The sequence below is a fragment of the Cyprinus carpio genome, chromosome B2 (genome assembly GCF_018340385.1).
Source record: "Cyprinus carpio isolate SPL01 chromosome B2, ASM1834038v1, whole genome shotgun sequence".
NCBI classification, from domain to species: domain Eukaryota; kingdom Metazoa; phylum Chordata; class Actinopteri; order Cypriniformes; family Cyprinidae; genus Cyprinus; species Cyprinus carpio.
Genome location: NC_056598.1, coordinates 18,143,206 through 18,155,912, shown reverse-complemented (window position 1 = coordinate 18,155,912; position 12,707 = coordinate 18,143,206). Strand labels below are relative to the sequence as shown.

General features: G+C 39.2%; 1 protein-coding gene across 1 annotated transcript; it reads right to left on the bottom strand.

Moving 5' to 3' along the window:
• Window positions 1–7,418: 7,418 nt before the first annotated feature.
• On the bottom strand, window positions 7,419–9,846 carry LOC109104004 (transcriptional regulator Myc-B). Its single transcript, XM_042718474.1, has 3 exons — window positions 9,500–9,846; window positions 8,549–9,203; window positions 7,419–8,282 (listed from the first exon to the last, which is right to left on the bottom strand). The coding sequence occupies exons 2-3, from the start codon at window positions 9,192–9,194 to the stop codon at window positions 7,756–7,758; spliced, it is 1,173 nt and encodes a 390-aa protein (XP_042574408.1). The 5' UTR covers window positions 9,195–9,203; window positions 9,500–9,846; the 3' UTR covers window positions 7,419–7,755.
• Window positions 9,847–12,707: the final 2,861 nt, after the last annotated feature.

Here is a 12,707-nt window from a genome sequence, read left to right as displayed (position 1 = left end):
GGATTATTGTGTTGAATGCTAAGCTGAAGTCGATGAACAGCATTCTGACATAGGAGTCTTTATTTTCTAGGTGGGTAAGAGCCAGGGAGAAGGGTGGTGGAAATTGCATCGTCTGTAGAGCGGTTTGGACGGTATGCAAACTGGAGCGGATCGAGTGTGTTGGGGAGGCTGGTTTTGATGTTGTGCATGACTAACCTCTCAAAGCACTTCATCATGATTGGAGTCAGCGCTATGGGACAGTAGTCATTTAGACAGGATACAGGTGATTTTTTTTGGTACCGGTATGATGGTTGTGGATTTGAGATGTGGGGACGACTGCCTGGCTCAGCGAAGTATTCAAGATATCTGTTAAGACATCTGCAGCACAGTCTTTCAGTACACGGCCAGGTATGTCGTCAGGACCCGCAGCATTGCGTGGGTTAATCCTAGATAGGGTCTTCCTTACGTCGGCTGGAGACAGACAGAGCACCTGGTCGTTGGGAGGTATGGGCAGTTTTTGTGCAGATGCGTCATTGTAGTTGAGTGCATCCGGGAGGGATGTGTCGTCATCACAGGCCTGTGGCAGGGGCTTGTAGTCTGTGATGGTCTGAATGGCTTGCCACAGGCTCCGTGTCTCTGCTGTCTATGAAGTGATTGTTGATTTTATGAGCATATGACCGTTTTACATTTTGATGCCACAGGACAGATTGGCTCTTGCTGTTTTGAGGGCTGCTTTATCTCCTGATCTGAATGCTTCGTCTCTGGTCTTTAGCAGCCCACGAACCTCTGCTGTCATCCATGGCTTCTGGTTTGCACGTATGGTGATGGTCTTGGTGATTGTAACATCATCAATGCACTTTTTGATATAAGCAATCACAGTTACTCCTGCAGGTCTGTGAGGTTGTCGTAGGTGGCTGCCTCTTTAAACATGTTCCAGTCTGTGCACTGAAAGCAGCCCTGTAGTTTTGAGCATCATCTGGCCAAACTGTGATGAATTTGAACCAGTTTGGCGAGTTTCAGAAGTGGTCTGTATGCTGGAATTAGCACAACAGAGATGTGGTCAAGTACCCGAGGTGGGGGCGGGGTACAGCCTTGTACACGCTCTTTTCTGTTGTGTAAACATAGTCCAGTGTGTTTTTTTCCCCTTGTTGCAAAGTTCACATGTTGGTAGAACTTTGGCAAAACTGTCTTTAGGTTTGCATGGTTGAAGTCACTGGCTATTATGAAAAAGCCGTCAGGGTTATTTGTTTGTTGTTTGCTGATGCCGTTAGCATACAGGGGGGTTGTAAACTGCAACAATAACAATGGCAGTGATCTCCCGTGGCAGATAGAACGGTCGACACTTCACAAACATAAACTCCACCAGCGATGAACAGTGTTTTGTCACTACCACAGCATTATTACACCACTCTTTGTTGAGGTACACACATAAACCACCCCCGCGAGCCTTACCAGACAGTTCTTTGTCTCTGTCCGCTCGATAGCAGGCAAGTCCATGAGTTGAATTAAGTCCAGTTTATTTTCCAGAGAGCGAACGTTTAAGAGCATGAGTGATGGAATCCCTGGTCTAGTGGGGTTAGCCCTTAGCCTAGCTCATGTGCCTCCACACTTGCCACGCTTCTGTCCCCTCTCACACCGCCGGCATCGCCGTATTGTGCGGGTAGCGTCAGTAGGCAAGGTCGTTGTCTTGGGGTTCGGCTTCAGCAGCAGACAGAGTCCTCTTAGCTTCTCAGTAGTCTCCGGGGAAAGCTGTTGTTTGTACACACTGCCGATTTGCAAAAGGCTCTGTCGATCATAGATGTGTTTCCGAGTGTTTGTCTGATGGTTTTGCGATAAGGTCAGACTGTTTGAAGACGAGGAAACGAGACTAACAGACATAAAAACACCGTTTTTGGGACCCGGAGTAGCCGCTGCGTCTAACTGTGTCGCCATCTTGGATCTTACATTTGATTACTTTAATTTCTGTAGTATTTCTTACCTGAATAAAAACTGACTTAACCTGAAAAACTTAGTTTCATAGCTCTCTTTATTTTATTGCATTTATTTGTGCTGTTGTTTGCAATTTTATGTTTTTTTTATGAAAATAAAACTTTGCGTTGAAGAAAAGTAGATTTTTATTTGTATATGCTGTCAATTATAGTTCTTAGAAATAAAATCTGAATCTGCAAAAATCGGTATCGCCAGATCACACTAACAAAAAATCGGAAATCGGAATTGGCCAAGAAAACTGCAATCGGTGCATCGCTACCTGTAAGGAAACAAATATTATATTTCCAAATCCATTTGGTATTTTTGTGGAGCAAATATGACATCACATTTTAGCTGAATTTTGTTTCTCTGTTAACACTGATTTGTGACCAATTTTGAGATCTGTGACCCAATTTTGGGTCATGACCAACCAGTTGAGATCCACAGAACTAGGTGATAGGTGAGCGAGAGCAATAGGATAGGATAACTCCGGTCTCGGACATCTTTTACAAACCACGTAACATAACACATAACAGCTGAGCACTTGGCTAAATATCGCTGCCTCTTATGGAAACTGCTACTGAAGATTAAGTTTCATTTCAATCCCTAAGGAGCCACTGCATGCTGCAATATCACAGAGAGAGAGAGCAGAGCTTCTTCTCTCAGTATTTGGGAGGCTTCCAGTGCCCCGGATGACCCCCTGTGAGAGAAGGACAGGATGAGACTCAGTGACATTAGCACTATGTCGGCCTCACACTCAGTATTTAAATGCTCAGTGCTAAGAGCCAAAAATGAACAGACCTCAACCGGCAATTACAACTCAGTCACTACGCAGGGGCACAGAGTTTAAATAAAGATTTTTCTGGCCTTTGTTACTGAGACAAATACACAGGGTCTGGTTATGTAAATGAAAGAGAACATGAGTTCAGGCAGTGGTTGAGTGACCATCCTAACCGCAGTCTGACTTTCACTACAGATGAACAGAATGTTTCTATTATGATGTAACAATAGATGTCTGCTCTCTGATAAAATATGAGGTTGAACCATTCTTTAAATGAATTATGCTGAGTTTCGCAATTGATGCAAAAGGATAAAGCATATTAATCTTTAACATTTAATGAAAAACATTTTGTGCATACATCTACAATTCAAAGCAAAGCATTGTAAAACTGCGCCTGTTAGAATCACAGCGTTTCTGGTTTTAATCACTGAGGGCGGAAATAAAAAAAATGAGGCTGTGTCTAGAATACTCTCTGAGTGGATACTTCTTTTACTTTGTATGTAAAGAAGTATGTTCTATATAGTAAGAATGTGTGTATTGTGAATTTAAGCCTGACGCACTACATTCATCATGTTGTCATTGTCATTTGACCTACTAGCGTCAGTTGCTTCACAGCCATTCACAAATCCTCTCCAGTGGCCTTGTGGTATTGTAAAGTGTCCATCAGATGATATTTCAGAATATAATTTGCCAGAAATAGATCACCTGGGGACTTTCTGTCGACTGTGTTATCAATACTGTGAATTCAGACATATTACTGTTCACATACTGTTTTTACACATACTGATAATTTGGGTTTGGCATTGATATTTGACCATACAGGCTTCCATACTGCAAGTGAAATGGTTCTTTTTAGTGAGTCAGAAAAGACTTTAACTGAACACTCTCCCTGAATGGTGAATTAATTCTCGTTTATGTCTGATTCTAAAGGAACTAGAAACTGTTACTTTTAGTTAAAAATACATATTCATAACTATTCTGCTGTAATAAATGGCATTCAAAATTAAATTATTCACTAAAATATCCAATAAGTAAATATTTCACAGCAATATTTCTGGCTATGGTTTGGCAAAAATTCTTACTGTACAAAACAGTAATGGCAGAAGTACAGGATTGTCACTAGAGTGACAGTATCAAAAGGGAACTAAATATAGCAAACTATATTTACTTAATCATTCTGTATTTTGTCATCTAATAAAAGCCATTTGGCTCTTAAATAATATTTACAAATATTTAAATACTTTTTAGTCTGGAATACTCAATACTGGTCATTTCCAGACCAGATTTGGGCTTCAGCTTATGCAAACCTCTATATCACAATAACGCCCATTCAACTTCTGAAAACCCATAAATGAAGCTATATAATGGGATCAGAAAAGTGATGCCTTAACCAAACACTAACTTGTGTTCCCATATGGGAGAAAAACCAGCCAGCTCTGTATCTGGATCATTAACTTCAACAAAGTGTCATCCAGGGCATCCAGTTCAACATTCGCGCTCATCTAATCAAAACTAATTCAGCCATGTTGCTGCAGCAATCATTTCTGTATGCTCCACCAGCTGCTACATCTCCCCAGGTGCATCTCAATCCATGCTTCATGACCAATGAATAATGAAGTCAGCAGTATAGAGTTTATATGAGAGACAAATTATATGTCAACTGTCTTGAGGGTGATGTGCCATATTCCCTGTAAATATGGTCACCCACCAGACCTCAGGTCAACACAGATGATCCTAAACTGAAAATTTCAGTTGCACTGAAAAGGGGACCCAAGCATGGACCACTTAATCATAGTGGCCATTCAACCGCAAAGTAACAGACTGAAATCTAAGCTATCTGATTGATTCTGGTCTGCTCTCAAGGGACACGTTGAAGGTATGGAACAGCTTTGTACAGGCAAGTATGTTCCTTTTAATTTACAGATCTGCACAATGCTCCTGCATTAGTGATGAGATGCACGTTTGGAAGTGTCAGCAGTCCTTCAGGGACACAACAGGACAACTGGAAGGGAAGGCTGACACCAAAATAAAAATTCTGTCATTTTCTGTACATCACCCTCTTGACCTTGTATGACTTTCTTCTGCAGAAAACCAAAAAAAGATACTTTGAAAAATGCTTCAAATGCTTTTGTCCCAATGAAAGATAATGGGGTTCGAAACAACACAGCACCCTATTGACTTTTACCGCATGGACTAAAAAGAAAGAAACACATACAGTCCTACAGTCACTGTATTATTTGCATATGTAGGATTATACTTTCTCCCATTCATTTTTCTACAGGATTCCATGCTTGATAGGACCATCAAGACTGTGTGACTTTATTTGACATCATATAATGGTAGAGGGAACCTCCTCATGACTGTCCACCACCGGCCTCCAGATCATAAATCTCTTATAGGGTAGTCCTAACTCCAATGATAGACTGAGTGCCTTAGAAAATAATTTATGAACTCCGTCAACACACTGTACTGAGGGAAGACAGGCACTGCTTACATAGTGACAATGACAAGACCTTCAAATTAAGACAGAATAAATCTACAAACTTGACCTTAATTTGTGTGACCCTTTTCTGGTAAACACATTTAATGCATCATACTTTAAAATGTATCAATGGATCTGCTTGCTGACAAAAATAACTGTAATTTATGAAATACGCACATAAAAGAAAAAAACCTATATTACACAATAAAACATTAAAATCTTAAAAAAATATTCCCCTTTACAAAAAAAAAAGAAAAAACATCATAGTAGCATCTTTTAGAACCATTTCTAGACAACCAAGTTAGACAAACTCTATACAAAGTCTTTAAAGTTGTCATCAAATTAATGTTTTCTATAGGTAACACAAAAACTGCATCAATAACAGTCACACTAATGTCATGCCTACATAAAAAGTTAACAGAAAACTGCAAATGTCAATATTATGTGGAATTAAATCAGGAGGAAAAGCTCTGACGAGTCACAACAACAAATCACTGCTCATAAACGTGCAAAGTCCATCACCCAAATGAAGGTACAATAATACAATTCTTAAGAATAAAATTAATAACGGTTTACAATAAAAGTGTTTCGAGTTCCCCATTCAAATCGATATTGACTATTGTTTATGAAACGGAATTAAATCCCTGCAGCACCTGTGGCACAAAACATGAGCAAACTGTTTAGCTAAAGCTAAGATTTTGTTTCACAACAACTGGATACACCTTAAACGCAACAATGGATAAGAATCTTACCATGTAGGACGCCTTAGGCAAGTCAGTCCACTTTCCAGATCTGAAATGTTCTTCATAAGCCAATATTTTGCGACCCACAGGCTACATTAGCCAGGCTGCTAAGTGTACGTCCTCTCTCCTCCATGTGCTCAGCTGCACGCGCGTCGTGGGGCGCTTTGCATAGAGTCAGATCAGGGCTTGACGTCACCGCGCGACAGCTTCATCTATTACTCCACAAAACAATAACAAATTAACTTCTGACTCGTAATTTTATCCTATATAGTCTGTTTAGATTCACTATCATCCTTACAGTAACTGTAAATGTCATAGTGTTTGACACTAAAACTTTTACCCTAAATGACAAGCAGACGCTGTCTTTTGAAGATGTCACTTATTCAGGACTCTTCATTCTTTGAGTTTTCATCTACATGGGTCCAAGGATGGTCATAAAGACACTTACCTTCCATAAAAAAATCACAACAATCATAATGAATTTGCTAGAAATGATTGTGATGAGAATACACCCTTGCATGTCTGATTAGGCAAACCATCAAATTACATGACAGTATTTACCTCTGAATGTTTACGCTCCACAGGTGTAAGTGGTTCACTTGAGGATGCCTGACAAACTGGAGCATGTTTTAATGTTTTTTGTTTTTTTTAATCATGTACCATAGAGTACTAAAGTGTGAACAGATAAGGTTTAAGCATGTGTGCAAAAAAGGCACACAGCACATATTTAGTCTGGGATTTTGTCCTCATCCATCCAGTAGTTTAGTTAATCTTCTGACATCCAGTTAGCAGGACAAAAAAAATTATATCAGATAAAATGATGGGTGAAAAAAAGTGAAAACTGGGTATGAAAAGGAGTATTTATGCCATCTGTCGAACCCTTAAATACTTAAATATTGAAGGTCAGGAAAAAAACCTGAGATTCCCTGTTCCAGTATGGTCTCCAAAACCGCTCCACTGAAGGGAAGGTGCCATTTTTTGGCAGCAGGTGCGTCTGAGCTCTTCTAAGAAAATTAAATGCCAATTACTCTCATTAGGTACTCTCAGAATTAGATGCACCCACCTTTATTTTCTTGTAGAACATGCAGTTAACAAAAACTGAACCCACTGTAAACGTCACTTACTCAAATCAGTGTAGCCAAGATCATGAACAGTCAGTGACATGAAATCAATATGTAGATGTATGATTCAGCATAAGTAGTTTTATGTAAGGCAATGGCTTTGATGCTTGTAAATAGAAAATGCAATTCTGATACAAGCATTAGTCATCCTAAAGTTACAAACAGATGATTGCCTTGCCAAGGTAAGTTATGTAAAACAGAGTGTCATACACTGAAAAATATGCCAAATCCATTAAACATCAAATGTGTGCGTGACTGTATCTTCTCAATGGATTACCTAATTGAAGGCTTTGAAGTCATCATGAGACTGAAATAAGCAAAAGTAATGAGTCCACAATACAGGATTAGCCAAAAAACACAGTTTTATAGAGAAATGCATTTTATGATTCAGAAATCAACAACATCTTGAATACATATGTGCAATATGTACAAAACTTACAAAAACAAAACATTAAGTTAAGGCCAACAGTAAAGGAAACCGCAGACCATTTCATTACTAAAAAATAAAATTAAATACAAATAAATCTAACCTCCATTGAGTTCAAATTGAGGCAGTGTAATTGTATAAATCAATGTCAGATATATCACTACTTGCCACACCCTCGAGACCTTGTATTGGCTTGACATAACCATACAAGGATGCTTAAAACAGGTTCAGTCCATAAATTAAGTCCAAGCAACTTAAGAACTGCTTAGCTGCTCAAGTCTCTGTTTCAAATGTTCACATTTCCTCCTTAATTTCTCCTTAAGTGAGATCAGTTTTTGTTCATCTTCTTGCATGGTCTCTATGCACTCCGTGGCCTTCTTGAGGATCACCACTTTGGCAGCTTTCTCGTTGTTCGCCACGTCAGGAATCACGTCTCTCAGCGCGAAGAAACTGAGCTTGAGCTCGTTCCGCCGCTGCCGCTCGAGCACGTTATGAGTCCTGCGTTTGTCGTTATCCTCAGAGTCCGACGTTCTGGGACTCGCGCATTTACGGTTGTTGTTCATTTGTTTTAACACCCGGATGTGGCTCTCGAATTTAATCCGCTTGACCGCAGGCTGCTCGCTCCGCGTGGATGGCTGCGCAGCGTAATTGTGTTGGTGAATATTAACGTGACACCGCTTGAGGACGACAGGGCTTTGATGCGTTGCGTTTGCGTCAGGCTTTCTCACGGACTTTCTCTTTTCCACAGTGACAACGTCGATTTCCTCCTCTTCTTCGTCGTCTGTTTGGGTTAACAAGCAAACAAATGTCAATTTGCCGTTCTGCTTATTCATTCTAGTCTAGACAACTTTGCGTAAAATAACTTGCAGTGGGCGGGGGCGTCTCTTTACGCAATTGACGCTACAATCTAGTATCAACGCTTTAACCACCACAAATTCTTACATTGTAAAAAATATAAGCAGCAATAATTGCAGCTTATAAATCTAATTCTAAAAGTGTAAGGCACACTTCGTTTTAATCAGCATTAAAAAGCTGACCGTTACTCACCGGAATCGCTGTCACTGCTGCTCCCACTGTTTGGTGGAGTATCCAGTGGCAGTGTTGTGGAAGCCGGTGTGAATGATGGTTTACACGGCTTTGAGCTGTCAGTCAGCGGGAAAGGGAACACCACTGACGGGTCAATGCACTGTGAGGCAGGGGTGCTCATGTCCTGAAGGTAGCTGACGTTAGGGCTGGACCGACAGCTGTCCACAGAGTCGCTCCTGGAAGACTCTTTCCTCGCCGCCTGGAGCGACGCTAATCTCTCCGACACCACCTTCTCCAGCTTAGCCGCGGCGGAGAAACCGCTCCACATACAGTCCTGAATGATAATCGACTTCAGAAAAGACTGGGAGTAGTCCGCGTCGCAAATAAAGCTGTGGTTGACCACGTCGTCCCCGAGAAACTCCGAAACCATTTCCAGCTGGTCGGCCGTGGAGGGGAAGGGGTCTGACAGCGAGGGACGCCGGCTCGGGGAGAGCGGCGGAGTGGGGAGCAGTTCAAATTTCTTCCATATATCCTCATTGGGCGCCGGGGTCTGTCCGTGCTGGTGGTTATAAAAGTCCTCATCCTCGTTGTCGAAATAGAAATAGGGCTGGTAGGAGTCGTAGTCGTAATCGTAATTTTTACTCGCCATACTTGAATTCAGCGGCATGGTGGATGCCTGTGAATACATTATCGATCAAAACCGCCCTTTAAATGTTGCACAACTAGTTATTCATCTTAAGTCTAAACTTCAGTGCAGGAGAGTTGTCTTACAAACTCATCAACTTACTGAATGTGACACGTATTAAATAATACAGAACACTTATGTAAACTTGAAAAATATCTAAGACTATAGTCTTGATTTTATGGTCCAAGAGGTTTACAGAACAAAAGTTGGCCAAAAATTTGTTTACACAAATAAATAGATTAAAAACGCCCAAAAGTGAGAATAAATCATCATTCAGAAAGACTTACCGTAGCTGTGGTGAAACTGAATGAAAGCTGACAGTATGGTGAGATGTCAGTGTATGTGAACTATCAGGTGAAAGTAAATCCAAAGTGGGAGTGGGTCGCGCCGCTCAACCTGCGCACTTCTGCGACTGCAGCACCCGAGCGGCTGCTTGTCATTTACTGCAAGATTTCGAACAGCTGCTCCCGCGGGTTTTAATACTACGGATTGTTTTTCCCCTCCCTTACTCTAGATATTCATGCGCCGTTCCCGCCAAATGTGCAGGGCGTAGAGAGATGAACAGAACACAAACTCGTTCGTTTCTTGTTAGTTGTTCTAAAAAACACATAACCGAATGACAATGTATGTAGCAATGTAAAAAGATCCTTAAGATGTGACCTTATTTAAAGAAAACGAGTTACACACGGTCCTACTTGTCATCGCGGAGTTGTTCCGGGGCGGAGCTTTAATGAAAACACTGCACATTGAGTTGTGCATGAGAATATTTCTGAAAATCTACTGTGTGTAGTCGGCTACACCAGAACCCAACGCCTCTTATTGACACAGTTTACTAGTTCCTCACACAGCTGCTAGTGCTGGGGGTCAGAAGGGGTGATTTTACATCACCAAAATGTAACTGTCATGAAATAAATCCACAGACATCCTAATTATCCTAAATAATTATTTCTGATAATTACATTAAGCAATCTGACGATTATTTTTGAGAATGAGGATTGAAATATTTATTGAACTGTTATTGTTATTGTCACTGTCGTTATTTGCATTACAGTAATGCTGTAATGTTGCCTACTGCTTAGGCTATGTTGTAATCATCATCCTCGTTTTTGATTGATTATTATAAATAAATCAAGATTCGAGTCAGTTTTATTACTGATTATCAAAATAAGCCTGATATAATGTTTGATCTTGACCTGATGGATGAAGGAGCACACGTTCTCGATTCTCTCAGAAGTGGTAAGTGCTTCCCTCTGGTGGCTAATCTGTAAGAAGTATCATAGGATTTAACTCTATTGAGTGATATTAATTATTATCTGTCTGAGACAAACATTGAGTTTATCTGCAGTAATTACGCTTTTTTAATTGAATGTTATATTGAGCAGGATTCAAATACTTATTTAAACCGTTTTAAGAGGATTTTAAACTGGTGTTTATTTGTGTCTTGGGACCTAATTCTAATCATTTTGTGACTTAGAATTGTTGAATAAATGTAGGCCTATAGTATATTGATTCAATTGTATAATCCATAATAATCCTTAATTGTCTTGTTTAAAATATTACTGTATAGGCACAATAAAATAATATGTTTCAAAGCTTGGAGTCTGTAAGATTTTTTAATATTGATATATATCTTAGGTTGAATGTATTTTCCAAAAAAAAAAAATAGCTTATATTGTGAAATATTACAATAAAAACTGGTTTCTGTTTTAATATTCAAAAATGCTAAAAGGTGGTTTATTCCCGTAATGACACAGCTGAATTTTCAGCAGTTATTTTTCCAGTCTTCAGTGTCTTTTGCATTTACACATTGTTTTTTAGGATCCTCCAGTGGCCGACAAGCTCAAAACAGACAAAATAATAATAATAATAATACTAATAATAATTTATTATTATTATTATTATTATTTTGTTCTTGTTGTTGTTATTCACAGAAAATTTTGCATTGAAACTTGACTTGCTTGACAGTTGTGGTTACCATTCACTTTTATTCACTCACTTTATGCTATAAATAATCTTTGTGTTCCACAGATCATAGAGCTTTAAAAAAAAAAAACTGGATGAGTGAGTAGTGAGGCTATTCTATGTGTGGACTTGATACTTTTCAAGATATGCTCAACATGGCATAGTGCCGTGTGATATATGGCTTAGCACAGATTCATAAGGCCCCACCCTCTCGCACTATCCTTCTGAGAATCAACAGGTCTGCTTTACTACCAGACATTCAACTCAACCCATCTTCCCTTAATTTGCAGAATGCCAAGGGCCCATGTTTAGTCATGAGAGAGGATCCTGGTGTGAGGGAAGTGGGGAGGGGAGGGCTTTTACATTGGGGTTACTATTAAAGGTTTTCGTCTCAGAGCCAAGTGTGCGCAAGGGAAAGCCTGACCCCGTGGGAATCCACTGTACCATACATAGCGTTGGACCGTCTGCACTTTATCATGGGTGGAGGCCAAACATTTCTCTTTAATCACAGATCATCACATTCACACAACAGATTTTTGTCAGTGTCTGCCAGGTAACATGCTAAAAATATATCTCAAATGGTAGTATGTACAGTAGGGGGGAGGTTTTATTAAGGGAAATCGATTAAACTGGAACACTGAATCAAGTTGAATCAAACACCAAAGTTGGTTCAGGCAAACATGAAAACTCTCTCATTGTTTACTCACCCTCTTGTACAGTAATTCTAATCCGACAGTCATGTCATTCTTCTGTAAAACACAAAATAATATATTTTAAGTAGAATGTTTTCACTTTTTATGACCATATGAAAGTCAGCGAGGTCTAAAATTATACTGGACCCTTTTGAATTTCATTATTTCAACAAAAACACTTCTTCAAAACGTCTTCTTTCATGTTTCACAGAAAGAAAGAAAGTCATATAGTTTTGGAATGACATAAAGAATAGTAAATTATGACAGTTTCATTTTTGAGTGAACGCTCTCTTTAATGCTTTAGGTATTATAAAGTTATAATTAACAATGATTGTATTATTTTTATTATTATAACACCAAAAAAAAAAAAAAAAAAAATCTAAGAAATCTATTAAATGTTAATGAATATTTTTTTTTTTTCATATTACGCTTACTAATGTTAAATTAATTATTATTATATGTATATATTAAATGCTGAGATGCTAAAAAATTGTTAGTATATGACACGTAATGCATTAATTAGTGTTAATGAATTTAACATTATGGTAAGATGCTACCAGAAGAAACATTCCCAGTCTTATGGGGTTTTAATCAAGATAAATAAATACATAAATAAATAAATAAATCCAAAAACCTGAGCCCTCAGAAGTGAATGTAACTGTGTGTGCTCTGCACTCTGATCACGCGCAGAGAGCTGCGTGCTTCAGTCCTGCACTTACCCTCAAGATGTTAATGTCCAGGGTCTCTGTGTTCAGATGTCATGACAGTGTCAAAGTTGCGCGATAGGGGGCGTCATTTCACCGCTATGAAATCAATGTATTCGCTCTAATTTTAATCACAT